The sequence below is a fragment of the Petromyzon marinus genome, chromosome 60 (assembly GCF_048934315.1).
Source record: "Petromyzon marinus isolate PM22_M1 ecotype Great Lakes invasive population chromosome 60, UKy_Petmar_22M1.pri1.0, whole genome shotgun sequence".
Classification (NCBI taxonomy): Eukaryota; Metazoa; Chordata; class Hyperoartia; order Petromyzontiformes; family Petromyzontidae; genus Petromyzon; species Petromyzon marinus.
Window position 1 is genome coordinate 8653762 of NC_133726.1, and position 27722 is coordinate 8681483.

At 50.6% G+C, this 27722-nt stretch overlaps 1 protein-coding gene across 2 annotated transcripts; it reads left to right on the plus strand.

Annotated features, from left to right (window-relative positions):
- RRAGC (Ras related GTP binding C) lies at nucleotides 1-27722 on the plus strand. 2 transcript variants are annotated; one of them, XM_032976818.2, is made up of 7 exons: nucleotides 3-851; nucleotides 11339-11538; nucleotides 12323-12437; nucleotides 15662-15804; nucleotides 19706-19765; nucleotides 21845-21993; nucleotides 23400-27722. In XM_032976818.2, exons 1-7 carry the CDS (start codon nucleotides 423-425, stop codon nucleotides 23543-23545), a joined length of 1242 nt encoding a protein of 413 aa, XP_032832709.1. In that variant the 5' UTR covers nucleotides 3-422; the 3' UTR covers nucleotides 23546-27722. The 2 variants fall into 2 exon arrangements, with proteins under 2 accessions (XP_032832710.1, XP_032832709.1); XM_032976819.2 differs by lacking the exon at nucleotides 19706-19765 and having other exon boundaries at nucleotides 1-851.

Genomic DNA, 27722 nt, shown 5'->3' on the forward strand with positions numbered 1-27722 from the left:
CGATGGTGCGCGCGCACCCCCCACCTCGCTGACCCCCCGCGTCACGTGCTTCAAGGGGGTGGTGGGGCAGCAGCAGCAGTAGGAGAGGGCAGCAGCAGCAGGGAGAGGCCATCAGTGAGAGGGCAACAGCAGTAGGAGAAGAGCAGCAGCAGTAGGAGAAGAGCAGCAGCAGGGAGAGGCCATCAGTGAGAGGGCAACAGCAGTAGGAGAAGAGCAGCAGTAGGACAGCAGCAGCAGTAGGAGGAGAGGGCAGCAGCAGCAGGGAGAGGGGCAGCAGCAGAAGGAGCCGCGCGTCGCTCCTCGGCGACCACCACCCCCCCCCCACCACCCCGGCCCGACACTCGGCGAGTTCGCGCCGATTAGCGCGCAGCGATCGCGGCGGCGGCGGCGACGTCGGCGGCGCCGTCCACCGGCCCGGGGCCATGTCCATCCAGTACGCCGAGGAGGAGCCCCTGGGGGGCAGCTTCAACGTGGTCTCCTCCTTCCCCAAGGACTTCGGGTACGGCCCCGAGGAGAGCGGAGGATGCGCGGACGAGGACGAGGGCGCGGGCCGCGGCGGAGGCGGTGGCGACGGCGGCGGCGGCGACTCGAAGCCTCGCATCCTGCTCATGGGGCTGCGGCGCTCGGGGAAATCGTCCATCCAGAAGGTGGTCTTCCACAAGATGTCGCCCAACGAGACGCTCTTCCTCGAGTCCACCAACAAGATCTACAAGGACGACATCTCCAACAGCTCGTTCGTGAACTTCCAGATCTGGGACTTCCCGGGGCAGATTGACTTCTTCGACCCGACCTTCGACTCGGAGATGATCTTCAGCGGAACCGGGGCGCTCATCTTTGTCATCGACGCGCAGGTTCGGCCCCCTCCCCCCCCTCGTCCTGCCCGGAGCTTCGGGATCCTGGGGCTTGGACTCGTGATGATGCTGAGACCAGGACTCGTGATTCCCCCCCCAAACCCCAGGGCTCATGACCCCCCCCATGGCTCATGACCCCCCCCCCCCGACCCCAGGGCTCATGACCCCCCCCCCCCAGACTCCACTCATGATCCCCCCCATGGCTCATGATCCCCCCCCCCAGACTCCAAGGCTCATCCCCCCCAGGGCTCATGATCCCCCCCCAAACCCCAGGGCTCATGACCCCCCCATGGCTCATGACCCCCCCCCCCAGACCCCAGGGCTCATGACCCCCCCCCCCAGACTCCACTCATGATCCCACCCATGGCTCATGATCCCCCCCCCCGACTCCAAGGCTCATCATCCCCCCCAGGGCTCATGATCCCCCCCCCCCCAAACCCCAGGGCTCATGACCCCCCCATGGTTCATGATCCCCCCCCCCCCCAGACTCCAAGGCTCATGACCCCCCCCCCCCCAGACTCCAAGGCTCATCCCCCCATGGCTTATGATCCCCCCAGACCCCATGGCTCATGATCCCCCCCAGGGCTCATGATCCCCCCAGACCCCATGATCCCCCCAGACTCCAAGGCTCATGATCCTGGTTCCTGAGACCAGGACAGTGCTCAGGCTAAGCCTCTGGGCTTGAACCCGACTAAAGCTTACGCAAGAGCAAGGATTGGCCCAAGCCTAGCTCTAGAAGAGACTGGTTCTAAACGTGAGGCCTAGCCAAATTCTACAAGTCAATATAACACTAAAGTATAAGCCTAGGCAAGGTTAAGTCTGATTGTTCGCCTAAAGCTCGGGTAAAAAAAACCTCGAAGCTGACGACAGAACGCGGCTCAGCTTTACGCATAAATCTTGAGGCTTGAACGCAAGGCCCCACCTACGACGTAGTCTTGGCCGACTTTCACACAATCCCAAGTGTAAACAAATACTTGTAGCGGCGCAGACGGACTATACCTACAAGCCTATATGACTCTGGCCAAGCCTGTCGCTAACGCTGACTCCTGTAGCCCGGCCTAACTCTCAGCCTACACTTAAGATGCGCTTTAGATTTAGGCCTAAGCCCACCTTCAGGTACAGTACGTCTATATCCGTAACCCTTAACCCAGACTCTTTAAGCCTAAACGTATAACCCTGACCTGAACTTTAAGCGTAGGCCTAACACTTAAGCATAGGACACATGGACGAAACTTAAAACCCTGAGCCTCAAATTAAAACGTAAGCTCAGCTGTAAGCGTAATACTAATTGTAAACCTAACCGATTATTTAAGCATGGTCACTCGAACTGCATCCAATCTTGTCAAGATCTTGGAGTGAAGCTGGTGCTTCCAGGCTGCGGCGAGGATGTATATATTGTTCAGAGGAAGGTGCAGCAAAAAAAGGTGAAGTATGGTCAAAAGGCTGCCACTTGTGGGAAGGCCCCGATTCAGCGGTGCATTGATAACAGGACAATGCAGGTACACACAGAAGCGAACTTAAAGCGTACACATACTAAAGCCTGAGTCTTATACATTTGTCTAAAACCACCCCTAGACACTAATTATTACACCAAGTTCCGCACCAGTGTTCCACCAAAGACAAAGATCCCCCGTGTAGCCCGTAACAGACTCTAGGGGCAAGTGCTGTTAGCGAGTAGCGCCACCTGTGAAGGCCGGCACGGCACGCGAGGGGGTGGGTGGCCACAACACCACGAAGGGGGCCGCCTTTGTCTCCCCAGTGGCGATGTTTATACTCACCGCAACAGCTTTCTCATTTCAGGCCGAGCCGACCTAGGGGAGGCCCGTCCATCCAATGGTGCGCGTGGCCTTGCTGCGACTTTAAACGCCAGCGCTCGACTGTAACGCGACCACGCACCCCGGATTTGAGTAACTAAAATAACTTTAGGGCTAAACTGCTGTACGGGGACGACTATTATGTCGATGCAGTCGAAGCTTGGATATCCGGTAAGCAACTTTACCGCACAGTTGGCTACGTACGGTGGGAAAGAAGTTCAACGTACACAATGGTGGAGCCAGGATTATCAGGTAGTGGGGGCAACCCCTCCAGCAATGAAAAACGATAGAGTTGTTAGTAAGGAGTTGTTAGTGTGTAAGGAGTTGTTAGTAAGGAGTTGTTAGTAAGGAGTTGTTAGTGTGTAAGGAGTTGTTAGTAAGGAGTTGTTAGTGTGTAAGGAGTTGTTAGTGAGTAAGGAGTTGTTAGTAAGGAGTTGTTAGTGTGTAAGGAGTTGTTAGTAAGTAAGGAGTTGTTAGTAAGGAGTTGTTAGTGAGTAAGGAGTTGTTAGTGAGTAAGGAGTTGTTAGTAAGGAGTTGTTAGTGAGTAAGGAGTTGTTAGTGAGTAGTTGTTAGTAAGTAAGGAGTTGTTAGTGTGTAAGGAGTTGTTAGTGTGTAAGGAGTTGTTAGTAAGTAAGGAGTTGTTAGTGTGTAAGGAGTTGTTAGTGAGTAAGGAGTTGTTAGTGTGTAAGGAGTTGTTAGTGTGTAAGGAGTTGTTAGTAAGGACTTGTCCCTTGCTTTTATTCGATGCGTGTGTGGCGATGACGCAGACATCGATCGAGGGTCGAATTGGAACCGCGTTGTGTGATCGGCATTGCACTCATTGAAGGTGTTGATACCTTCAGGAAAGTCGTGTCCTGTATACGCAACCGTGCACAATTCTGTGAGTCACTTATAACTGCTTTGCCGTTACTTATTGCCAATTATGGACTCAGACTATTGTCAATTATGGACTCAGACTATTGTCCTATCATCTCATAAAGTCCCTGGCACGTAATAATATGCTACACGGTGGCAGTGTGGGCCGCAAAATGCCGATTTATTACTAATAAACCCCAATGATCCAATCGAAATGAGGGATTTCGAAATTAGGGATTTCGATCGGATCATTGGGGGGGCACGTGCCACCCCACTGGCTCTGCCAGTGAACGTACACACACAGACTCACATAGTCACTCACCCACACAATCACTCACTCACATAGTCACTCACCCACACACTCACCCACACAATCACTCACACAGTCACTCGCCCACATAGTCACTCCTTCACATAGTCACTAACCCACATAGTCACTCACCCACACAATCACTCACTCACATAGTCACTCACCCACACAATCAATCACATAGTCACTCACCCACACACTCACCCACACAATCACTCACACAGTCACTCACCCACATAGTCACTCACCCACACAATCACTCTCACATAGTCACTCACCCACACAATCACTCACTCACATAGTCACTCACATAGTTACTCACCCACACAATCACTCACATAGTCACTCACCCACACACTCACCCACACAATCACTCACGCAGTCACTCACTCACATAGTCACTCACCCACATAGTCACTCACCCACACAATCACTCACTCACATAGTCACTCACCCACACAATCACTCACCCACACAATCACTCACCCACACAATCACTCACCCACACACTCACCCACACACTCACCCACATAGTCACTCACATAGTCACTCACCCACACAATCACTCACTCACATAGTCACTCACCCACATAGTCACTCACCCACACAATCACTCACTCACCCACAGTCACTCACCCACACAGTCACTCACTCACACAGTAACTCACTCACACAGTAACTCACTCACACAGTAACTCACCCACATAGTCACTCACTCACACAGTCACTCACCCGCATAGTCACTCACTCGCACAGTAACTCACTCACACAGTCACTCACCCACATAGTCACTCACTCACATAGTCACTCACTCACACAATCACTCACTCACATAGTCACTCACCCACACATTCACCCACACAATCACTCACACAGTCACTCACCCACATAGTCACTCACTCACATAGTCACTCACTCACATAGTCACTCACTCACATAGTCACTCACTCACCCACATAGTCACTCACCCACACAATCACTCACATAGTCACTCACCCACACACTCACCCACACAATCGCTCACACAGTCACTCACCCACATAGTCACTCACTCACATAGTCACTCACTCACATAGTCACTCACCCACATAGTCACTTATCCACACAATCACTCACATAGTCACTCACCCACACAATCACTCACCCACACAATCACTCACCCACATACTCACCCACAGTCACTCACATAGTCACTCACCCACACAATCACTCACTCAGTCACTCACCCACAGTCACTCACCCACACAATCACTCACTCACCCACAGTCACTCACCCACACAGTCACTCACTCACACAGTAACTCACTCACACAGTAACTCACTCACACAGTAACTCACCCACATAGTCACTCACTCACACAGTCACTCACTCGCATAGTTACTCACTCACACAGTCACTCACTCACAGTCACTCACATAGTCACTCACCCACACAGTCACTCACCCACATAGTCACTCACTCACATAGTCACTCACTCACATAGTCACTCACCCACAATCACTCACTCACATAGTCACTCACCCACATAGTCACTCACCCACACACTCACTCACCCACAGTCACTCACCCACACAGTCACTCACCCACACAGTCACTCACTCACACAGTCACTCACACAGTCACTCACCCACACAGTCACTCACCCACACAGTTACTAACTCACACAGTCACTCACTCGCACAGTCACTCACTAACACAGTCACTCACTCACACAGTCACTCACCCACACACTCACCCACACACTCAGCCATCCGATTAGCACGTTTGGCTACGTACGGTGCGAAATAAGGCCAACATACAAGTACATGCGTACAACTTTATACGAGCACACGTCTAATATGAGCATCGCATGTTTACATGGCACTGTGTGTGTGTGTGTGGGGGGGGAAAGTCGAAGGGCAAACTCGTAAAACCGGTACGCTCTGGATAGAAGCACAGCGTGAGTGTCGTTGTGTGCGCACCCCCTGTTTGGCAATCCACTGCTGGATGAAGTCCACCTCCCGAACACGCCCACACTGATCAAACTATTTGGTGATGCAGCTGCGTTGGCAGCGGCGCACACGCACGCACCAATTATACAATCAGAATCTTTATTGAGACCGGAGGAATCCGATGAGCCATGAAGCTCTTTCACACGATGGCCAGTAAAAAACACCTCCATGCATTCGTCGACAGAAAAAAATGTGACCTTAAAATCAATGGATATATGTGCGATGAAGAAGGAACGTTGCCTGAAGCATCGCCTATTATAACCACACTGATCAGCGTGGCGAAGCAGTGTGGTCAAACAACCATTCACGATGTAATGGAACTGTACAGTCATCTAAAAAAGGCACTTATCGTAATCCTCCTGCCCCCCACTTCCTCATCGTCACCGCCATCATCCTCATCGTCGTCACAGTCTATAGTGTGGAGCGTCTCACGTGCTCTCTCGCGGGGTTGGGCCGGGGAGGTTGGTGTGATGAGTTCCCCTCCCCCCACTCAGCAACCAACTCCTCGGCCTTACCCCCCCCCCCACCACCCACGTGACCTTCCACCCACTGAGAACGGAATTTTAAGCTCCGGGCAAACGGGGTGGGATGGGGGGGGTACGGAATGATGATGCCACTTTCTTAAAACAAAACAAGAAACGCCAGAATCGTAGGTGGAGGCAAGCAGTGTTTTGCATAATAGTAGAGTAACACGAAGGGTTTGTCCTCTGGACGGTCAGCAGCCATGATCAATCCACTGCTGCATGAAGGGCCCCTCCCTAAGTCACCGCCATCGGTTACGGTTACTGCAAAGATACTGCCGAGACTGCAGTTAACCTAGAAGGTTTTAAAAGGGCCCAACCCCACATTACTTGCAGGAACTAATACATGTATATATGCCATCAAGGTCCTGAAGAGCTTCTGATCTCCAACTGCTCAGCGCTCCCAGGTCTAGGTTGCGCTCATTTGGTGATCGGTGCTTTTGTTATCGTGGCACCCAAGCTGTGGAACTCCTTGCCACTTGAAATCAGGCAATCGGAGTCTGTAGATATATTTAAGTCTGCTTTGAAAATACATTTCTTTGAAGTGACCTTCCCTCGTTCGTTTATGCGGTTGCCCTGGTTCTGCTTTTGTTTCCTGCTTTTCATGCATTGCGCATTGGGACCCTAGGATGGAATGCGCATTATACATTTGAAACGCGTATATATAACAAATCGAGCGCCTGTGCATCGCTCCATTGTTCACATCGCTTGGAAACTTGAACTCAGATGTAAACATTTAGGGTACGAATAGTTGCCCACCTTACCGAAGGCTTTTGACACTGTAAAAATTAAAGATAATCTTGGAGATACGAGTCGAGTTTATTTGGACACTGGTTTTCTCCACATGTAAAAAAAGAGTTGTCCAAGTATCCCATGCAAACATGCCCTCTACAAAGCCTCTTAAGACTCAACGGGACCTGGAATGCACAGTGTTGTTAAATTTGGAGTGGGCTCAAACGCAGACTCAGTCGTACTTTGGAGGCAACACGTTTATTAACATTTACACGTACTTACGAAGAGGTAACTGCCCCTTCACCAGATAACCTATGGTGGTGGTCTACCAGGCTAGCTACACTAACAGCACTGGGAGTAGCTACTATGGACGGGACCCCAGCTTGGGTCCCGGTCCCCGTGTTGATCTTGTCTTCCGGACGTAGGGTGACGAACGTAGATTCTTGATGATCACAACAGCAGCCGGTCCCACTGGGAGACCGGCTTATATCCTCTGTGGCGGGGCTCGCTCTGCCCCTAGCCACGACCCCCTTCTCGAATTCTCGAGGAGGATCTCCACTTGACACGTGGTCACCCCCAGCCCCCCCTTTGGGGCTCCCCGGGTAGACACCTCCGGTCACGTGTCCTCCGGGGTCAACCAGAGTGCCATGGCCCCCTCCAACCCCGTTCCGAGGCCGGCACTCTCGCACCCTATCCTGTAGGCGCTGGCACTGCACGTGGAGCGTGGTGCCATCACTCACTGTCAGTCAGTGGTGTCCGTGATATCAATACATTGCATGGCGTGCCTTTCCCAGGCCAGCCACACTGACATCCAGCGATGTCGCTACAAATGTAATCAAGAGAGGAGAGGTTGTGATGACGAGTGGGAGTTTGTGTGTAGTGGAAGCACAGCAATAGATAATGATGCAGACATTGGCGCTCTCTCCGATCCGTGTTGTTCGGCATGAGATCTGTCTGCTTGTCAGGAGCTCCTTCAGCAACTGCATTCATTTCCATAATAGAGTTGTTTTTGGGTTACATCGCGAAAGTATTAATATGTCGTGAAACCCGCCACCGCCCAACACAGCCAATTACAGGAGTAAGGTTTGCCACCTAAAATGCCAATTCGTTACTCATTCAGCACACCGCTGTGTTGGAGAGTAAACACACAACATTCGAATTCGAGTGCGCACAACACACCGGTTTTCTGAACTAGTAACGAATTTGCATGTTTTGTTTACATGCCAAACCTTCCTAATTGGCTGTCGGGAGGTGGCGGGTTTAATGACACATATAACATTGGTCGTGAAAGCCTACTACTTTTTAAACTGAATTCATTTAAACTCCCAGCACGTGAAGCGAAACGTCGGGCGTCGTATCGAATAACGCGGTGCAACCTGAAAACACCGCACGGCCTGAAAACACCGCACGGCCTGAAAACACCGCACGGCCTGAAGATACCACACAGCCTGAAAACACCGCACGGCCTGAAAACACCACACAGCCTGAAAATACCACACGGACTGGAAACACCGCACGGACTGAAAACACCACACAGCCTGACAACACCACACAGACTGAAAGCACCGCACAGCCTGAAAAACACCACAAGGCCTGAAAACACTACATGGCATGAAAAGAGCACATCGCGGGCGTTGGAAAGTGGCATCCAGAGGTTGACGACCAAGGGAGAGACTTGACGCCCACATGGTGGGATATCGTGAGTGGGCTTTGGGTCAGCTGTACAAAGAGGGATAACGTTTAAATCCAAGTAGTGGTGAAATACTTCTTCATTGTGGGTTGGGTGTCAACTGTGAAACAAGATTGCCTCATACCCCCTTCCACAGGGGTGTCCAAACTTTTTTTCCCGAGGGCCACATACAGAAAAATATACGAAGGACTGGGCCACTCACTAGACGTGAGGTATACTGCCTCACTTCTCATGCACTAATATTGGCAAAATCAATCAAATGCAGGTAAATTACGTTTGATAATTGAACATGTTTGAAGAAAAAAAAGCCTCCATCATAGCTCTCCATTAGTAGATTTTCATTTTATTTTTTACAAAAAGGTTGGCAGGTCATTCTCTCAGTGACAGCCTCAGATTGGTTCTTAGGGTGCTGATCCCCCTTCATTGTCCTGTATGAAGGGAGAGACAAGAAGAGAAATAGGGGATGTGGATATTTCAAGCTTATTACACAAATAAATTATTGGGCTTGTTAACACATCAACTAACGTTCGTTAAAAAATTGTCATCAACTTTAATTGACTGAATTTAGTAAGTAATTGGGCTTATTAACAAATGAAAACTGCGTGTATATTTTTAACTCACTTGTAATGGGAAGAATGTTGCGCTCAGTGGGAGCAGTGATGCTGCGCTTTGGTCTGAAGGATAGCTGGCAGGTCAGGAGTAAGTTTGGTGGTTGAGATGCGAAGGACGTTACGGAGATGGCTGTCTGTCGTTCTGGTTCTCAGTCTGCTTTTGTTCAGCGTTAACAGAGAGAATGTCTGCTGACAGATGTTTGTTGAGCCGAACAGACTCATCATTCGTTTTGCGTGGCGTCTCATCAGGGGAAACTTGGCCTTTTTCAAGCTCCGGTAGGGAGAGAAGCTAATGCTGATTCTTCAAAGAATCATCACACTGAATTTCGATCAGTTCTAATTGCAGACTCTCCTCCACTTCTTTTGCATCCATTGAAAACGGAGCCGCGAACAGTGTGATTTCCTTCTCAATGACAGAAAAATCTTGGAAGCGCTGACTGAATTCTGTCATGAGAGATGTTATCACAGACACATATTCTCCCCTTTTTGTCCCCTTTTGACTCCGAAGATCGAGCAGTTCCTCCGTAATGCAAAAATTATCATCAACTCCCCGCAAAATTTTTTACAGCTGTGCAGTGTCCGTGGCATCTGTGCTCTCATCACATGCAATCGAGTAAGCACAAACTTTATCTGACACTTGCTGTTTTAAGTTAGCCGACAAGTCTTCAATTTGCCGCACAACCGTATTTCTGGACATACTAACATTGTTGAAATCCTGCATTTTCTCCGGGCACATTATTGCCAGGACTTTATTGAGGCACTGTTTGATGAAGTCACCGTCTGAGAAAGGTTTCCCGTGTAGGGCAATGAGTTGAGCTACTTCATAACTGGCTATTGTTGCATTTTCTGAGCTTTGTTAGCACGGAAAAAAACCTGCTGCTGCTGCGTTAGCAGACTAGCTGCCATTTGCTTTACCTTCTCTCTCCGCTCGGCGCCAGTGTAGGACGTGAAGGTCTGATGTTTCGTTTAATAATGCCGTCGTACATTGTACTCTTTCATCACGGCAATACTCTTTCATCACGGCAACACTCTCATTACAAATCAAACAAACACACTTCCCCTTGGTTTCTATGAAAAAATATTAAATTTTCCACCGAGTCTGAAATTTTCTGCACTCGCTTGCAATCTTGCGTCCCTTCGGTTCCGGCATTTCTGGTGACCCTGAGCAATTTTTTTCTTCGATTGCTTGCTTTGTGGAGGCGCTGCCTTGTTCAAGACAATAGCGCCACCTAGTTTTTAAACTAAGAAGTGCAATACAGTGGGCCGTAGTCCATTATATTTTTAGACTTGATACGGGCCAATTAAAAATGGATGGCGGGCCGCAGTTGGCCCGCGGGCCGTAGTTTGGACACCCCTGCCCTACCAGCATATAGGTTTCACAATTTTTCTCGATAATAAAAAAATTTACTTAACCCCAACGCTTAATTGGCACAAACGTCCACAGAGTAACACTTCAAATGTCTTACAAATCCACGACGTGTTGCCGACTAAACAAATGTTTCTATGAAAATAACGAATGCTGACTAAATAAATGCTTCACCGCTGTGGTGAATGGTCATAATAACAGTAATGCAATTCATAACACGCATGATATTCGATGGACATATGTGACCGTGAGGCTTGAAGTCAAGCTGAGTGTCGCACTCGAAAACCGGGCGAAAGAGGTGGGCTTTTAAGAGAGCTGAACCTTTAAGAAAGCGGAGGACCTTTAAGAGAGCTGACACCTTTCAGAAAGAGGTGGACCTTTAAGAGAGTTGACCTTTTAAGAAAGAGGTGAACCTTCAAGAAAGAGGTAAGATGTTAAGTCTCAGGTCGGTGTAGGTCAACTGCTGTTGTGAATGTGCAGCGGCATGATGGCGCTCCTGATGGCAGGTGTTGCCGCGGATAATCGACGGCTGGCAGTGACCCTCCTGGTCCTCGGTCTTCTGGCATTTATGTTGTGCCCCTTGCCCTGCCCCCCAGGACGACTACATGGAGGCCCTGCTGCGCCTGCACCTGACGGTGACACGCGCTTACAAGGTGAACCCCGACATCCGCTTCGAGGTCTTCATCCACAAGGTGGACGGCCTCTCGGACGACCACAAGATCGAGACGCAGCGCGACATCCACCAGCGTGCCAACGACGACCTGGCCGACATCGGCCTCGAGCAGATCCACCTCAGGTGCGACAGGGACGCTTACGGGGGGCAGGGGAAGGCGGGGGTTGGGGAATGTGATATTTCCATCGCCGCCGGCTGGGCAAAAACACTATCCCCACCACTTTCGTAAACACCCTTACCGTTTTCGTTTGGGCAGGAAGACGCTTTGGATGGAATTGCTAAATCTTTGTTGAGGAATTGGGCCAACATCGATGCAGGGTGAGAGGTTACCACGGCCACTTTCATGAAGGTATACACATCTCTCGACTCGTGGTTAGGAAACCCAAGTGGCTGATGGAAACCTCGCTCGTATGGGGGCGGATAATCTTCTCCCCGGCCAGCCCAAACACGTGGCATTCCCAGGCAGTCTCTCGCACCAGGCTCAGCCTTGCTTAGCTGCTGGCATCTGGTGAGATCAGGCACTTTGAGGGAAGATTTTATCTTTTTAAAAAATATGTTTTTGAGGTTTATCTCCAGTGACCCGGTTGTGCGACTGGCACCTTGCATTTATTCGGCCCTCTCGCCGAGCAGTGCATCACACTTCAGGTGAGATAATGGCCCATGGAAGCGGATATCATGGAACTACCTCTGAGGTCCGTTCAAGCGGACCTCAGAGGTACTTTCGTCGCATGACAGTCGAATCGATATTTGAATTCTCGATCCTGGAATTTATCCGTCACCAAATTGAATGTGATTTTTTTTGTGCAGTCATCGGTATCCCGGCTGAGGCCTCTTGAGCCACACCCGGCCACCCCAAGGGAGGTTCGATGTTAACAGCGGTGTCCCCCGCCTCTCTATGCCGTTACAGCTTCTACCTGACAAGTATTTACGACCACTCCATCTTCGAGGCATTCAGCAAAGTGGTGCAGAAGCTCATCCCCCAGCTGCCCACCCTGGAGAACCTCCTCAACATCTTCATCTCGGTGAGTGTTGGAACACAGCAAACAGCATCGGCCATCATCACCATCACCGCCGCAGTAGCTATAGCAGCTACAACAGCAGTAGCAGCTACTATTTAAGTTTATTTGTTACACAGATTATCCCATTTAGCTGGTTGCCTGGCATTTTTTATAGAGCAGCAGCAGCTACAACAGCAGGAGCAGTGGCAGCTACGGGAGCAGTAGCAGCCACAGCAACAGCAGCAGTTGCACCAACAACAGTAGCAGCAGCAGTGGGAGCAATAGCAGCTGCAGCAAATTCAGTAGCAGCAGCAGTGGCAACAGAAGCAGTAGCTACAGATGCAGCTGTAATAGCAGGAGCAACAGTAGCAGCAAAAATGGCAGCAGCAACAGTTATGCAATGGAAGGGGAGCAGTGTCTCTAGTGCTGCGTACAATTTGTATAGATCCCTCCTGCCATCAGGTCTCTATCAAAAAGAGACCTGATGGCTCAATGGGACACTGTCTACAGGAAAGCCACCTACACGGATACCTACCTAACCACCACCATCCATCCCAGAAGAATTCCCTCATCAAAACTCTACACCATAGAGCTCGATGTATTTCCGACCATCACCACCTAGTCGGTGAACTGGAGCACGTACACCAAGCCCTCAAGACCAATGGATATTCAGACTACACAAGCCGTAAAGCTGTCACCCCAACCGTTGGGAAAGAACCATCCGAGGACCCAATAAAAACCATCACCTTGCCATACATGGCAGGGGTCACCAAAAAGATTTCCAAAATCATGAGCAAACACAAGATCCAGGTACGGTTCAACACAGTACATAAAATTCGTGATTTTATCCCATCTATGAAGGATGTGATCCCTGATATGCAATACCCCGGTGTCTACAAACTAAGCTGTGTCTGCGGCAGCAGTTACATTGGGGAAACTAAGCGACATGTCTCAGACCGGGTTTGTGAACATAAGGCAGATCTGAAACACGGTAGGACCAATACCTCAGCCGTGGCTGATCATTATTGTAATGCGGTGGGCACACATGAAATAGATTTTGCCAAGACGAAGGTACTTTGCAAACCCACGGGCTATCAGCAAATATTCGTTCATGAAGCCATCCAGATATATAAACACAGGCACAATTTTCAACCGAGAAGATGGGTACAAACTGAGCAATCGCTGGAAGGACGTCATTAACCAGTTTAGGTCATAACTGGCTGTGATGTTTCTATCCTACCTACCTATGTTAGCAGTTATTTTGGACTCTCTGAGTTACATTCACTAACACAGCCAACCTTTACGTGTTAGTAAATGGCGGCTTGCCACTGCGTCGTCCGGGCCCTAGTCAAGCTTGGCCCCCACGGAGCTTACATTTACAAGAAAATTTCTCTCTCCTACGCGCTCTTTTTTTTCACCTGAAGACGATTGCTTGTATTGTGATCGAAACGTAGTGATTTTGATTTTTGTTATTTTTTCTATCTACGTGGTTTTACCGAAAGACCCAAAGAATATAACAAAATATATTGTGTATTTGTTTGTGTTTCTCCCTTGCGATGGGACTTTGTAAGATGAACGTTGAGATTTATAAGGGCACGGGGTGACCAATAAGATCTGAATTGGTCTGTAATAAGGTAGTCACTGATAAGGGGTTGACAGGTATGGCATGGCATTGTCCCATACAGACGAGACAAATCATATCAGCCCGCGATCGCGCTGAACCTTGTTCTCGTGGATTGCCAGGGGGCATGGCTCCTCAGCGCCCACGGGAACAGAGTTTCCCAACGTCTGTGCGATCCACCAACCCCCTCGTCTCCACCGGTGCTGGATTCCAGGCCAGGCACCTAGCCACCGCTGCCTGGTTGGCTTTTCTCCACGCCGGGTTTTGTTTTTGCGTGTCCGCCGGGAGGTGTATCGTCATCGCTACCGGCCCCGTTGCGTTCGCTCGTTTAGATGGGTTCTAGACGGCAGGAGTGGTGGCACCAGCTGTTCAGTCCTTTCGCTTGTCAATGTTTACATATCTCATGGTAAAGGGATAAAAAGCAACCGACCTGCCCATCGCCAACATGTAGCTGGACGGAGGCCTCGCACCACGCCGCGTCACTCGCAGGCGTTGTTCGACCGTACTTCGCCTTGCTGGTCGGTGCGGGATTGCGAAGGAGGAAACGGGCCCAGAGGATCCATTCAGATGTCAATTCACCGCCGGTGTTACCGGTGGCTGGGAATAGAACTCTGGTGGCCCGAGTTAACCACTGCACCGCTAACCACTGCACCGCCGAGCCACCCGTCCCGTGGTGCTTGGGCACAAACGTAAAAGCCGTTCGTTTGCCCGCGTTTTGCCACCGCCACGCTTGGCGACCGTGGCGAGCGCGTTTGTGATGAGCCCCCCCAGATGTGAATGTGCAAATGACCCTGAGCGCCTCCTCGGTAAGCAGCTCGTGTGCGGCTCGAGGAGCCATTGGTTGCGTGTGCAGCGACGTTCCTCTCGCTGTCACAGGGCCTCATTGTGATCCATCTGTGTGAAGCCCCCCCCGGGGTTGTAGATTTAGGCGCGCCGCGGCGATTCACCGCTTCGCGATTCGCGGCGAATTGTCACTGTTCAGGGTGACGATGCAACTCTGTTTTCCCATTGTAGCACGTGTAGGATTTATAGTGGGGTGTGGAACTGTATAATCTGTAGTAGTGTGGATCACTCGCATAATCTGTTGTGGTACGTATGTATGTTGAACTTATTTCGCACCTTACGTAGACTACCGTGCAAATCGGAGGTGCGATTCCATCGACGTATGCATCTGTAGAATATAAAATAGAGGTGCGAATCTATACTTTTTTAGACTGGTGTTTTGAATGCATTAATTACATCTTGTTTAAATTGTAATGTTTGTGAATTGGTTCATCTTTGAACCTTTACACCTCTAGAATGATGGATGTAATTTACGAAAGAATTATTTCGCTCTTTTTCCTTGCCTGCCACCCATGTCTTCTCTCCTCCATGTCTCCTTCCGTGTCTCGGTGTCTCTTCTCCCTCTGTTTTCCGCCTTCCTTCCATCACGTCTCTCGCCCCCTTTCCTCTCCACGTCTCATTTCATGGCTCTGTCTGCCTCTTTCCACCACGTTGGTCTGTTTTCTTTCCTCCGTGTGTTCTTCACCCCTTCTCCTTGTCCCCTACCCTGTCTCCCTGCCTCTCTTCCCCCCACCCCTACCGACCCCTACTCGTCGCTTTTGTCCCCTCTCCCTGCCCGGCTCAGAACTCGGGGATCGAGAAGGCGTTCCTGTTCGACGTGGTCAGCAAGATCTACATCGCGACGGACAGCTCGCCGGTCGACATGCAGTCCTACGAGCTGTGCTGCGACATGATCGACGTCGTCATCGACGTCTCCTGTATCTACGGGTAAATCGGCCCGCTGCTGCCGCCTCCACTACCACCGCTGCTTCGGCTTCTCCTGCGCTTTGCCCGCTGCCTGGTCCCCTCCCTGCACTGTCCTGCCACCACCGCTACTACCGCCATCACTGCCACCGCCTCCACTACCAGCGCCGCCATTGCGGCCACCACCATCGCCACTGCCGCCACCACCGCCACTGCCGCCACCACCACCGCCACATTTGCCGCCGCCACTATAACCACTGTCGCCACTGCCAACACAGCCGCCACCATCACCCACACCACCGCCGCCGCCTGCTTCCACTGCCTCCTGCCGGCGTGATTCCGCTTGCTGGCCGTTTTTGTGGACTGTAGCTTAATCGTGTGGCTTGTTCCGCTTTCATCCCTTGTCTCGGTTTGCCTATGGTTTTCGAGCAGCTGTACAGCAAGTAGGTTGCTGTCCTAGAATTTATTAAGGCATTTTTTAGTTTTTCCCTCGGATGTGTGGGTTGGGTTGTTTTTTCCCAGCGAGTCAAGTTTTCTCTCTTTCTCGTGCATGCTTTGAGAGATTTAGCCAATGTCCCAATGCATGACCCTCCTGAGATAGTCTATAGACAATAAGTCTTTGAGTGGGTAAAGAAGAGGCTTTTGTTGAAAAGGCTAGCTTGGCCAATAAGCTCACATTATCACAGAGCCCTTCCATCATCAGTGTGACCGTATGGGCTACAAAATCAAACAAATTGAATAGTGGAACTGAATACATTTTCATGATTAAGTCGGCTTGGTTTGAAGGTCTTCACCGTCACGAGTTGTGAATTTGGCAAAACCAATGTTGTGAGCCACTGGCACATTTCAATCCATAGGGCACGGTCTGTCTGAATATGACGCTCTCCCGGCTTGTTGTTGTTGTTGTTTCAGTAAGAGCTCATTTGCACGAGCCATTGTGAAGCCTGCCACGGTGGCTCGTCTCCCAGAAAAAAACATTGGCCGCTGAACCATCGGCTCGTGACGGCCTGCGTTTTTAAATAACCACGGCGAGCGGAGAGTGGTTTAGGGCATAGTTTTTTTTCTTTTAAATCCCTGGGCCACACGCAGGCAACTGTTGGACAAGCGGATCTGCCCGCACTTTGGACTTGATTGGCGAGGAAAGCATCTCTTGCCAAAACAACCTCCGCAAGCGAAAACTGTTGTCACGAGCGACGTTGACACACAGCCTGCAAATAAGTAGCAGAGTCCTCGTGAGCTCACAGCAGAGTTTCCGTCTGGATCTTTGCACGCACGCGTGTGTTCCTGTGTTTGTGTGTGTGTCATGGGGAGCCATTGGTGAGCGGTTAGCACGCTGCGCTACGAACCCGGCAGGCCGAGTTCGATTCCTGCTCCCGGCCAACACCAGTGACGAATATCTGAACCAGTCTTGGGCCTCCCCTAGGTCAACTCGGCCTCAAATGAGTACCTGGTGCAGTGTGTAAACATCGACACTGGGAAGACAAAGGCGGTCGGGCGTGGTACTGGCCACCCACCCCCTCGTGTACCGTGCCGGCCTTTATAGGTGCTTGGTAACAGTACATGCCCCAACAGTCTGCTAAGGCTATACAGGGGATCTTTGTCTTTGTGTGTCTGTGTGAACAACTGTAATGAACAGTTGTACAGTGGGCAGTGGTGGTGCAGTGGTCGGCGCGCTGTGCTACGAACCTAGAGATTTCCATTCCCGGCTGTGGCTAAAGTCAATGGCCGAGTGTCATCCGTATCGGTCCTTTTCCTGAACTAGGTTGACTTGGCCTCAGATGAGCAGGTGATGAGGTGTGTGAACATCTGCACGACGACGACGACAATGCGGCCGGGGCGTGGTGCTGGCCACACCTACGCCCTTGTGCGCCGGCACCGTGCCGGCCTTTATAGGCACTCGCTCATGGTACTCGCCCCAACAGTTTGTTTAAAACTATACAGTGGCCTCTCAGTTTACAATACCATTGATTAACGATCCTCCTCTCATAGGGTCCCATTGTTTCTATTAACGATAAATAATTTCGATTAACGATATTGTTTTACGATATCACGCGGACCCACTTATTTAATTCGTACCGATAGCATCGAAGTTTACATATAATCCAAAAATGTATTTATAATATTTAAACAATGGATAGTAATACATAAAGATGCTTACAAGATAAAAAAATATAATATTAAAATAAACATTGTTAATAAATGCATTATTTAATATTCATTGTACATACAACAGCCCGCCGTTCACAGGGGAATGGTCGGTAAGCGAAACACATTCGGCTTTATGGAGGCCCGTCGCTAAGCGATTGGTCCTTAAGAGGGGCTCTACTATATTCGATTAACGATAATTTCAATTCACGATGGTTTTCGTGGAACCCATTAATATTGTTAAGCGAGGGACCACTGGATAGAGCAGATGTGGGTCTTGGGATGCGTGTGAGCAAATGCCCTCACACATTTCGCTGGCAAACTTGGCACGGTCAATAAAGCACCGTCTTTTTTGGTGAGATTCCACAAAGGTCACTTTTGATTCTGGCACTTTCATCTTGGGCCTTTTGCAAAACACAATCTCCAAACAGTGCCTTTGACTTGGGCAGTTGCTCAATTTCCATTCCCTGCAAAATACAATTTCACCTTAACTAAGCTTGGACTGGGTTTTGTAGGGGCAAAGGGGGGCGGTGGGGTCAAGGGTTATTCGACGTCGTGGCAAGTTAGATCGTTGTGTTTTGTGGCTGCGCTTGCGGTCCCGTCTTCCTCCACTCTGACGTTCGCACTTGCTGCATCGCTTCATCGCTGTCCCCTCCCTCTCGCTTGTTGTTGTGGGGAGTAGTGGAGCAGCGGTTAGTGCGCCGCACAACAAACCTGGCGGCCCGAGTTCGGTTCCTGCTCCCATCCACCAGAAACTAGTGACGACTATCTGGACCGGTCATGGGCCTCCCCTAGGTCGTCTCAGCCTCAAATAAGTACCTAGTGCAGTGTCTAAACATTGGCACTAGGGAGACAAAGGCGGCCGGGCGTGGTGCTGGCCACCCACCCCGTGTGTGCCGTACTGGCCTTCGTAGGTGCTTGCAAACATCGCATGCCCCAAAAGTCTGTTAAGGCTACACGGGGGATCTTTATCTTTGTTGTTTGCTTGTTGTTGTGCTGCTGGCTGCTGTAGCTTGCAGGAAGATTCTAAATCCCAGGGCCGTAGTAGTCAAGGATGCGCGTGGCCACTGCGGTGCTGAATGGACCCATTGATATTAATTACTCGGCGTGTCCCCAGTAATTTTGAGCCGTTGATGCTAAATACATTGGCATGTACCAGCGACGTATTTGACCGGCTCCTGACTGCTTCCTAATAAAGGTCTTGTCTGTCAGCTCCAACTGGTCAGGCCGACACAATCTGGACAATAGGCGCTTCCGTATGGAACAAGACTGCCAATTTCGACGTACGCACGAAAAGCAAGACTGTCCCGCCGTCCGACGTGTCCGTTTTGTGGCTGTACCTCCGTGCCATTTGGCGCGACGCTCGGACGTTTTGCTCCGTGCCGGTTCCTTCCTTAAGAAGCTCCCCGAGCGTGTCGAGCGTAACGTCGGGATGTTGTGCCGAAACGGCGCTCGGCGCAACCCTGACCGACAGCGATCGGAGAGAGCCTACGCAGCAGCGCGACCGTGAAACGCCTACGCGGTCGCAGAGATTCGCTCCAGTTTGCGACATCAAAACACCGACCGATGGCCACCGATGTGGGTCTGCGTTTTAGCTTTTCACACGTCCCTCACGCTTGCTTTTTTGTCTGTACAGCCCTCGCCCCCCCCCCCCCCGCGCTTGTGTGCCTGCATTTTGGTCGACGGCAAGCACTTTGCTGACTTTGCTGGCCAGCTTTCGAGAGAAAGCAGCTACAAATAAAGGCCGGTACTTAAGTAGGCACCATCTCCCCCCCCACAGTGTGTCGCATTTCGGCAGGACAACTGAGGCCATAGGAGACGAAACGGAGTCGGCAGGCAGGTGAGTAAAAGAGAGAGACACAGGCCCCTGGGGTTGCTGCTATATCATCTGTATCATTAACAATACGATGTTAATTTTCACGATGTTGCGATTATCGCGATGTAATTTTACCCGTAACTCTGTAATTGTATTCCGCGTTTTTTTTGTCGGTTACTGATTTTGGTGCTGTGCTGTAACTTGCAGTGTGGTTCTCCCGTCAAATGACTGCCATAATCCTCGTGATACATTATTCGGCCAAAAACGCACATATGCTGTCGGTTACACAAAAAGACGAGTAGTTCAGTGAACTCGACTTACTTTCAATTGTCATGCAGGAAATCAAGCGCGTTGGCTTCGTAATGTAACTGTGTACTTGGAACTCAACGATTTATTTCGCACCTGTTCTTTGCATGTTAATTTTGTTCACAAAAAAACATAGAGGCATAAAATGATGCACAAACAAAAATGATGTTAAGTTATTTTTGCTAAATGGGCGACACGATGAATGTGCAATGTATCGCGGAAAGCTTTCAGCGCCCAGGCTGCTGCAGTGGGGCAAAATCGGCGTGGAAGATGTCAATTATTCGATGATAAGGCACGGGTTTGCCTCGATGTAACGCCGTGCGCTGCGATACGCCATCAGTCTACACAATGCGATGCTCTCAAAATCCGAGTGATTTTGTTGCTCGCGCGAGCATTGAGGCGTTGCTCATCTCTTGTTTGTTAAAAGCCCTGAGCTAATTGGCGGTGAAACTCCCGCGTCTATACGACAGGGCCCAGGCTGCTGGTAAAGGCGGTGTAGCGTGACGCTTGGCAGCCCCTTGGCAGCCCCCTTGGCTTGAGAAGTTAATTTCTCGTCTAAGCCTTTTTTGGCCGTCGCGTCGCAGCGTGTGTTTACGCCGGGGCGCTGTTCGAGCGCTGCCTCTGTTTGGCACTCCCCCCCACCACCACCGCTAGTGTTATGCAAGATTTAAAGAGGAAAAAATAATTTTGGTTTAATTCTTCCCCCTCAAGGGGGTGACCACAAAAATCTCCTTTGTGTTTTTTTTTTTAAAACGTAGGGATAAGCAAGAAACGAGGGTTGCAGTGACTCAGCGGGCCATGGATTGAAGTTATTTGCTTGGCCAAGATGCGCGCGTCAAATTGCGCATATTTATGGTAACGTCCCGCTGCTGCAGAGCCCAAGTTTGTGAGCGGAAGGCGGGACCGCAAAATAAATAGCTGTGCTGTGCACCAACGTCTATGCTCCCCACCTTCACCAACCCACGCTGAGCAGCGTGGTCACGTGGCTAAATAACCCCCAAGACCGTTACGGCGTGGGGATGCCCTCATTCAGCAGTGGATTGAACATGATGCGTAGATATCCACGTGTGATTATGAAACTATATCCTATAGATGCATAAAACTAATTTCTACGTACACCATGGGTGCAAAATTTTATTTATTCGTGGAGCAAATCAAGAATCCAATCTGTGATAAGGCCATCGAACGGTGGCAGGAGTGAGTTCCTACTCCACCAACTCCAAATTGCATCACTGCTGAATCGATTTGACGCTTCCCTGTAAATGATGAGAAACTCATCGGACAAAGTACAGGCTGGAAACTAAACGAGAGCAATCGTCACGCACGCAAAGGGGGTGGTGTTTAGATGGCTTATTGTGACCAAAGCGCTGGTCCACCGGTCACGCCTTGCGTGTCACGTGACCTCGCCGTGCTGTCATTGTGTTTGTACCGCGAAATTGTGGCCATTTGGGACAGCAGCAGTAGCATAGCTTTCCGTGGTCGTAGACAGGTCATGGCGGCCAAAAGCTATAGGTCAAGTTTCATTTTGTTTAACCAGGGTGAGGACTCAAGAGACCAGGATATACAGTCCCCTTCGCAAGCGACCTGGGGCCTGACTGCCAGTAGTGGGGGGCGGGGGGTGGGGGGCGACAATTGCCATGAATCATCCCGGTTGAGGAATCGGCAGTGCAAATTTTCGAATTCGGGTGAAAATTCGGTCGGCCTGAGAAGGGCCCATGGCGTCGCCCAAGAAGGGACTTGCTGGCGCCCGAGTGCAACGGGAGCGTCGCTGTGTCTCCCCGGCGTTGCACGACGCAGGTTAAAGGAGGACGGCAGTGGCGGTGCCTACGACAAGGACTCGATGGCGATCATCAAGCTCAACAACACCACGGTGCTCTACCTGAAGGAGGTCACCAAGTTCCTCACGCTCGTGTGCATCCTTCGCGAGGACAGCTTCGAGAGGAAAGGTGAAGGGAAGCTCCCCCCCGCCCCCCCCCCCCGCGCTGGCTCCTCGCCCACGGCTGGACGCATGACGCACGCCCACTCAGCCCTTGCTACGCTTTATCGGCTTAAGTTCCACATTTATTTTGTTGGTATTTCCCCCCATCCCCCCCACTTGTTGTCCTTCCTTCCCCTGCACCTCCGATTAGCACGGTTAGCTATGTACGGTGTGAAAGAAGTTCAAGATAATACACACACCGCACCTCCTATTAGCACGGTTGGCTACGTCCGGTGCGAAAGAAGTTCCTCATGATGCACACACTGCACCTCCGATTAACACGGTTGGCTACGTCCGGTGCGAAAGAAGTTCATCATATGTATGTACATGCAACCAGGTGACAATTCAAGAGAGCAGGATGAGTGCATGGACCTGGGTCACCAAAATGACAAAGGACAAAGTCAGTCAAGCAGAACGACGAAGAAAATAGAAATCGGAGCAAAAACCACTCTTGTCATACATTGGTGAATTTTTTTTCAGTTTTATAGCCACATGAGATGCCGAAAACATTGCACGAACAGAAATCAACGTTGAAAAATAAGATTCCCTGCAGCGTGTATTTTACTGATCAAAGTACAATTACCATCGAGTTAAAGAAACATTAAACATATGTAGGGTGAATGTTGTACTGATATGTAAGCTGACCGGGATACATGTCGATTGCAAACTTTGAGAGAGTTATTGTTTGTAAGGAGGGTCACGATAACTCTTGTGAAGATGTTTAACATTCCAAAATTGGCCAAAATTAATTCATTACTTGGCTCGTCAATCATATGGGCCTAATCGACCCACTCCGCGATGTCACGCACTTGTGGCTGATGACGTCACATGCCGATGGTGAGTGTATCGGGCAGTCTGGGACAGTGTCTTGGGTGTCTCCAAAACGAGGCCCAATCTGTTTTTTTTACGGCCACAGTTTTCCCGTACCAGGGATCTCACCATGGCGTAGCAGTCCGCACACCGCACTTTGGCGGTCCAGAGTTCGCCGGTTTGATCCTATCTCCTGGTTGCAGCAGTTGAAACAATGAGGAAAGTTTTGTTAAAAAAAATCTCCAGCGACGCTTGTGTCCACTCAGCGTTATAAATGGGTACACCACGGTTAGTCTGTGATCGGCAGGTCGCGTGTGATTGGGGTTAATTGTGGGTACCCCAAACCCTTCCAAGGCTTCTAACCAGCGTGGAAGAGTAAGGGGGCTCCCAGGAGCTCCGTCTAGCGCGGAGGCCGTTCTGCCTGCAGTGACGTGAGCAAGAAATTGCAGGGCTGCACTTTTACCTTGACGGATTTTTTGTTTTTTTTTATATTAAAATTTCCCTGTAATAGCGAACGTGTGCACGTGTCATTTCCCTCCTCCCGTCCCCGTTGGCACCACCCAGGTCTCATCGACTACAACTTCCACTGCTTCCGCAAGGCAATCCAGGAGGTGTTCGAGGTGCGGCTCAACTCGCACCGGACAAACGCGCACGGCACGCCTGAACTGTCCGACGGGAAATCCTTTTCGCACAACGGCATCGTGGCGTGACCCCCTGACCCGGGCGGAGATATCCCGCGACGCGACCGCGCCACTCGCCCGGCCAGCGCCCTCGGGGTCCAGACCTTCCCTCCTCCTTTCTACGCCGCTGTCACCACCGCCCCATGGCGACGAATCATCGGGAGGAACAGCTGTAGCGTCTGCAACTTGCGCTTTGTAAAAACACCGTCACCGTTTTTCTTTGTTTTGTATCGAGGCTGCGTGTGGGTTCATTTTTGACTCCACGCTTCTTTTCTGTACCACCACCTGCGCTTGGAAAGGTGGGAGGGGGGGTGGTGGGGAGGGGTGGAGATGGGGGGGGGGGGGCGAATGAAACAGGAATAAGTTAAGGCAAAAATAGTGTAACTAAAAGAAAAGAAATCCGTAAGTATTTTGATTGTAAAAAGCGCACGCGACTCTTCACTATTTTTCTGTGCTGCATAACAACACAACTCACTGCTGTCGTTGAGAGTAAAACCTGTAAATTATTAAGTTTCTTTTTTTCCCCGTTTACATATACGCGTGTGTCATTTAGTTTTCTTCTTCCCTGCAACTCGGGGTTGTGAGGCTTGGCGGGTTTGCCGATGCCCCTGCTTGTACAGCGTCCTCGATCCAAAGCCGTGGGCCCCCACACACACAGGTGTGCGTGGTGCCTCGATCGTTCTCTTGCTGCCCCATGTCACACCGCAGGACACGGAGCGGTCAGCCCACTGCCCCCACGCGGCCATAGCCCGAGCGTGGACGTAATGGTGCGGGCCTCTCTGCCGAAGGGCTCCGCTAGAGTGCTCCTCCGGAGAGGTGTTTTGGCCTACTCTTCCTCGCTCCCCAGCAGAAAAGTATGGGGTGGGGGGGGGGGGAATCTTTTGTGCGTTTTTCTCGTGGCCCTGTGCCCATTGAGGAACGTGTGACCGCTGAGCGGTCAGCCTTGGGTCAGCCTCGGGTCGGGGTCGGGTCGGAAGTTGCAGAGGCTTAAAAAGCTGGGACACCCGCTTTAAGATGCTGACGCAAGCAGGGAGGGCCGATGCAACCCGTGTGCTACAAGCAGAGCTTGGCGAGCAGCATTTGCACCGTTGACGCATAATCGATCGCCTTTTAAAAATAAATGTCATTTGAAGCAGTAAGGACGGCGCGCATGTTAGCCGCTTTGCCGACAACCGGCCAATTGCGGAATATAAGAATAGCATTGAATGTTTTTTTAAGGTACAGTTTTTTGTCAGTGTTAGCTACTCTTGATGTGCAAGGTTACCTGTTTTAACATTGAATCGGGGCGCGATGTGACACCATGCATTTGGATGCAATTGGAGCGCCGAGCCAGCCCGGCACGGGTCGCCAGGCGCCACGCTATTTTTCCACTGCAGGAGCCATTTCCTTCACCGCTGACGTCATCCGTAATGAATGCATTTAGTTGCGCGTTACGACAATAACGAGATTAGCTCTGTGCCTGTGGCCCTTTTTTTTCCCCGAGCCAGATTCGGGTGTCTTGCGAGACACCCGGCGTTTTTTTATGGTTTAGGCACTGCCCTGGCTGCCCGAATAGTCAGCGGAAAAACACCCCGCAACTGTTGAGGAGTGCCCCGCTCGCCGGCAATGGCTTCAGCGTGCGAGTGGAAAAATCGAGCGTGACAATGCCCCATGCCCAGTCGCAACGTCGTGGTCGTCGTCTCTCCGAGGCAGAAGGGTCGTGGGTGAGGCTTCCGGCACCGGCTACCAGCCACGGTGGGGCAGAACTGTGGGGGGAGGGGGTGGGGTGGGGACGACCGTCCCTTTTGCGAGTGAACAGTGGAAAGCGGTGGAGGGAGTCGTAGACCATCGTAAGCGGCCAGCATGCCCGAAGGTTTTTTGCGTGCCCCTGTGTTGGGGTGTCCAAGGTTGCGGACACGGTGCCCCTTTGCGTTGGCGATTTTTTTTCTGCGCGCGCGGCCTGCAAGGCTGCCACGTTCTCGGGTGATCGCGTCGAGGCAAAGCAAAAAAAACGTGTCGGTGGTTTTGGTTGTGTGGGCACACCGCTTTAATTGAAGAAAGACAACGGAAAAAAAATGACACGTAGTCCTTTGTAGATACATACCCAGTTGGGTGATGTGTTTCCCAATTTCGGATTAGTACAAAATTTAATTGTGATTTACATACAAAGATTTGAATTCGACGTTTTACGATTGGTCCGGAAATGTGGCGTCCACGATAAGTCGTCACTGACTGTGGGCCGTTGTGTGCCGTGTGTTCCGCGCGGCGTTGCATGACGTCGTTTTAAAAGGAATCTTGAAACTCATCCCAAATACAGCGGTGCTATGAGTCTCGGGCTGTCTTGACGCAAGTTGTTCAAATTTTATTAAACGAACATCGACGAAAAAATCATTCAAAATCAGCAGCAGGACCCCAGCCATGTGACTGCAGGTGATAACGTCGACAAACGTGCACTATGCCGCATTGACGAACCTAGAGCCAACCTGACCGTGATGTTAAGTGACGTTTTCTCTCTAACTGACGCAGCTCCCGTTGGATAGCACAAGACGCACACATCTGCACAGTCCCCTTGCTGGTTTTTTTGACGGCAGTGTTTTTGTGATTTAAAATATTCATAAACCACGTGCGTTGTTTATTTTAGTCGACGGGAATGAAGATTCTCATGAATGACGATGACTGCGACTCTCCACCAATGACAGTGACTCTCCACCAATGACAGTGACTCTCCACCAATGACTGCGACTCTCCAATGACTGCGACTCTCCACCAGTGACGGCGACTCTCCACCAGTGACGGGGACTCCACCAGTGACGGGGACTCTCCACCAGTGATGGGGACTCCACCAATGACGGCGACTCTCCACCAATGAGTGAAGCGTGACTTGCTGGTGACAAACTAAACGAGTCCGAAGACTCAGACATTTTTAATATGATCAATGTATTAGAAAATCTGGTGGACTGAGGAAGACTAAAAATAGCATTTGGCTTACTGTATATGTATATAAAAAGGTTTACGGAGTGCACCGATTGGTTGACCAGACAAAATCGGTGGGAGGACTGTTGAATTTCTATTCCCCTCAAAGCAGCGTTTATATGCTCAGACTTAAACATTGAATAACTGAACGTGGACCTTATTCGACGAGATGAAGAGAATGACTGGATGACACCCACAGATGTTGCCATCGACTAAGGACTTCGGGCTGACTCGAATTAAACCTGATTAAATAAACACTGGGCTAGGTAGCAGTTGGTGTCTCGAGTTGATTGGCCGTTGTTCGCCAAGCCGGCGCACTATGGCCCGTGCACAGGGATGTTAGGGGTTGGCGGCTGCGATGCACGCGTGGTTTGTGAATCTCTTGTGGGCGAGTCTCGTGTGCGATTATTTATAGCTGCCTGGGGGCTTCGATGGGTTTCTGCCATCGACCCTTTCACTGGGAAAGAGTGGGAAACCGACAACGCCCGCGCACCGCGTTCGTACCCTCGCGGCAAACTGGCGCGACTTGTAAAGCTCAGTGCCGTGTAGGTTTTTCGCGTGTTGTTGCTGTATAGCTCTCCAATGTGTTTCTTTTTGGGGGCGCCCGACGTTTCGCTCCAACCCCCGCTGGAGCTTCTTCGGCAACTGAACTCGGCTTTTCGTGTCGAGCTGAATTGAGGGTTTGAGTTTCTCCAAGCTGTGGTTTTAAAGTTTTGTTTTCGTTCTTCATTGAGGTTTTGCTACTTGCGTTGTGTAGCCCCCGAGACGCGCACTGCTTCATTCGGTTCCCCAAGGAAGTTCCTGGGGTACCCCGAGCGAAACGTCGGACATTGCGCCGAACAGCACGTGGCGCGACCCGAAAAAACGCGTCGGGAGAGCTTTCAAACCATTGCACGTGGGCGACTAAAAACGTAAACTCAAAGAATATTTTTACATACACAAGTACAATCGCTGCGCCCGCCGTCTTCACGTTTGGTCGAGTGGCTAAACTGAAAGTTCCACCACTGATTTTTGCAGCCTGCACAGACTTTTGAGCCATAGATGCTCTGACCACTCTGAATGCCTTCAGAACCTCGGTGCACACGATCAAGTCTAAAGGCCAGTGCACAAAGGTGAGTCGTGTATCGTTCTCTCGAAGGTGATCAGCTATTTTTGTACCCATTTGATTCGCACACATACGAATGAGTAAATCTTCTAAACGGGTTGTCGTATTGTAATGATAATAATTATGCTTTAATAAATACGTTTGAAATCG

What these genes read in the sequence shown, in the direction of transcription:
- RRAGC (XM_032976818.2), top strand. Translation starts at nt 423, where the DNA reads ATGTCCATCCAGTACGCCGAGGAGGAGCCCCTGGGGGGCAGCTTCAAC. An exon ending in TCTTTGTCATCGACGCGCAG is followed by an intron (nt 852 to 11,338) that starts GTTCGGCCCCCT and finishes CCTGCCCCCCAG; the next exon opens with GACGACTACATGGAGGCCCT. An exon ending in GGACAGCTTCGAGAGGAAAG is followed by an intron (nt 21,994 to 23,399) that starts GTGAAGGGAAGC and finishes GGCACCACCCAG; the next exon opens with GTCTCATCGACTACAACTTC.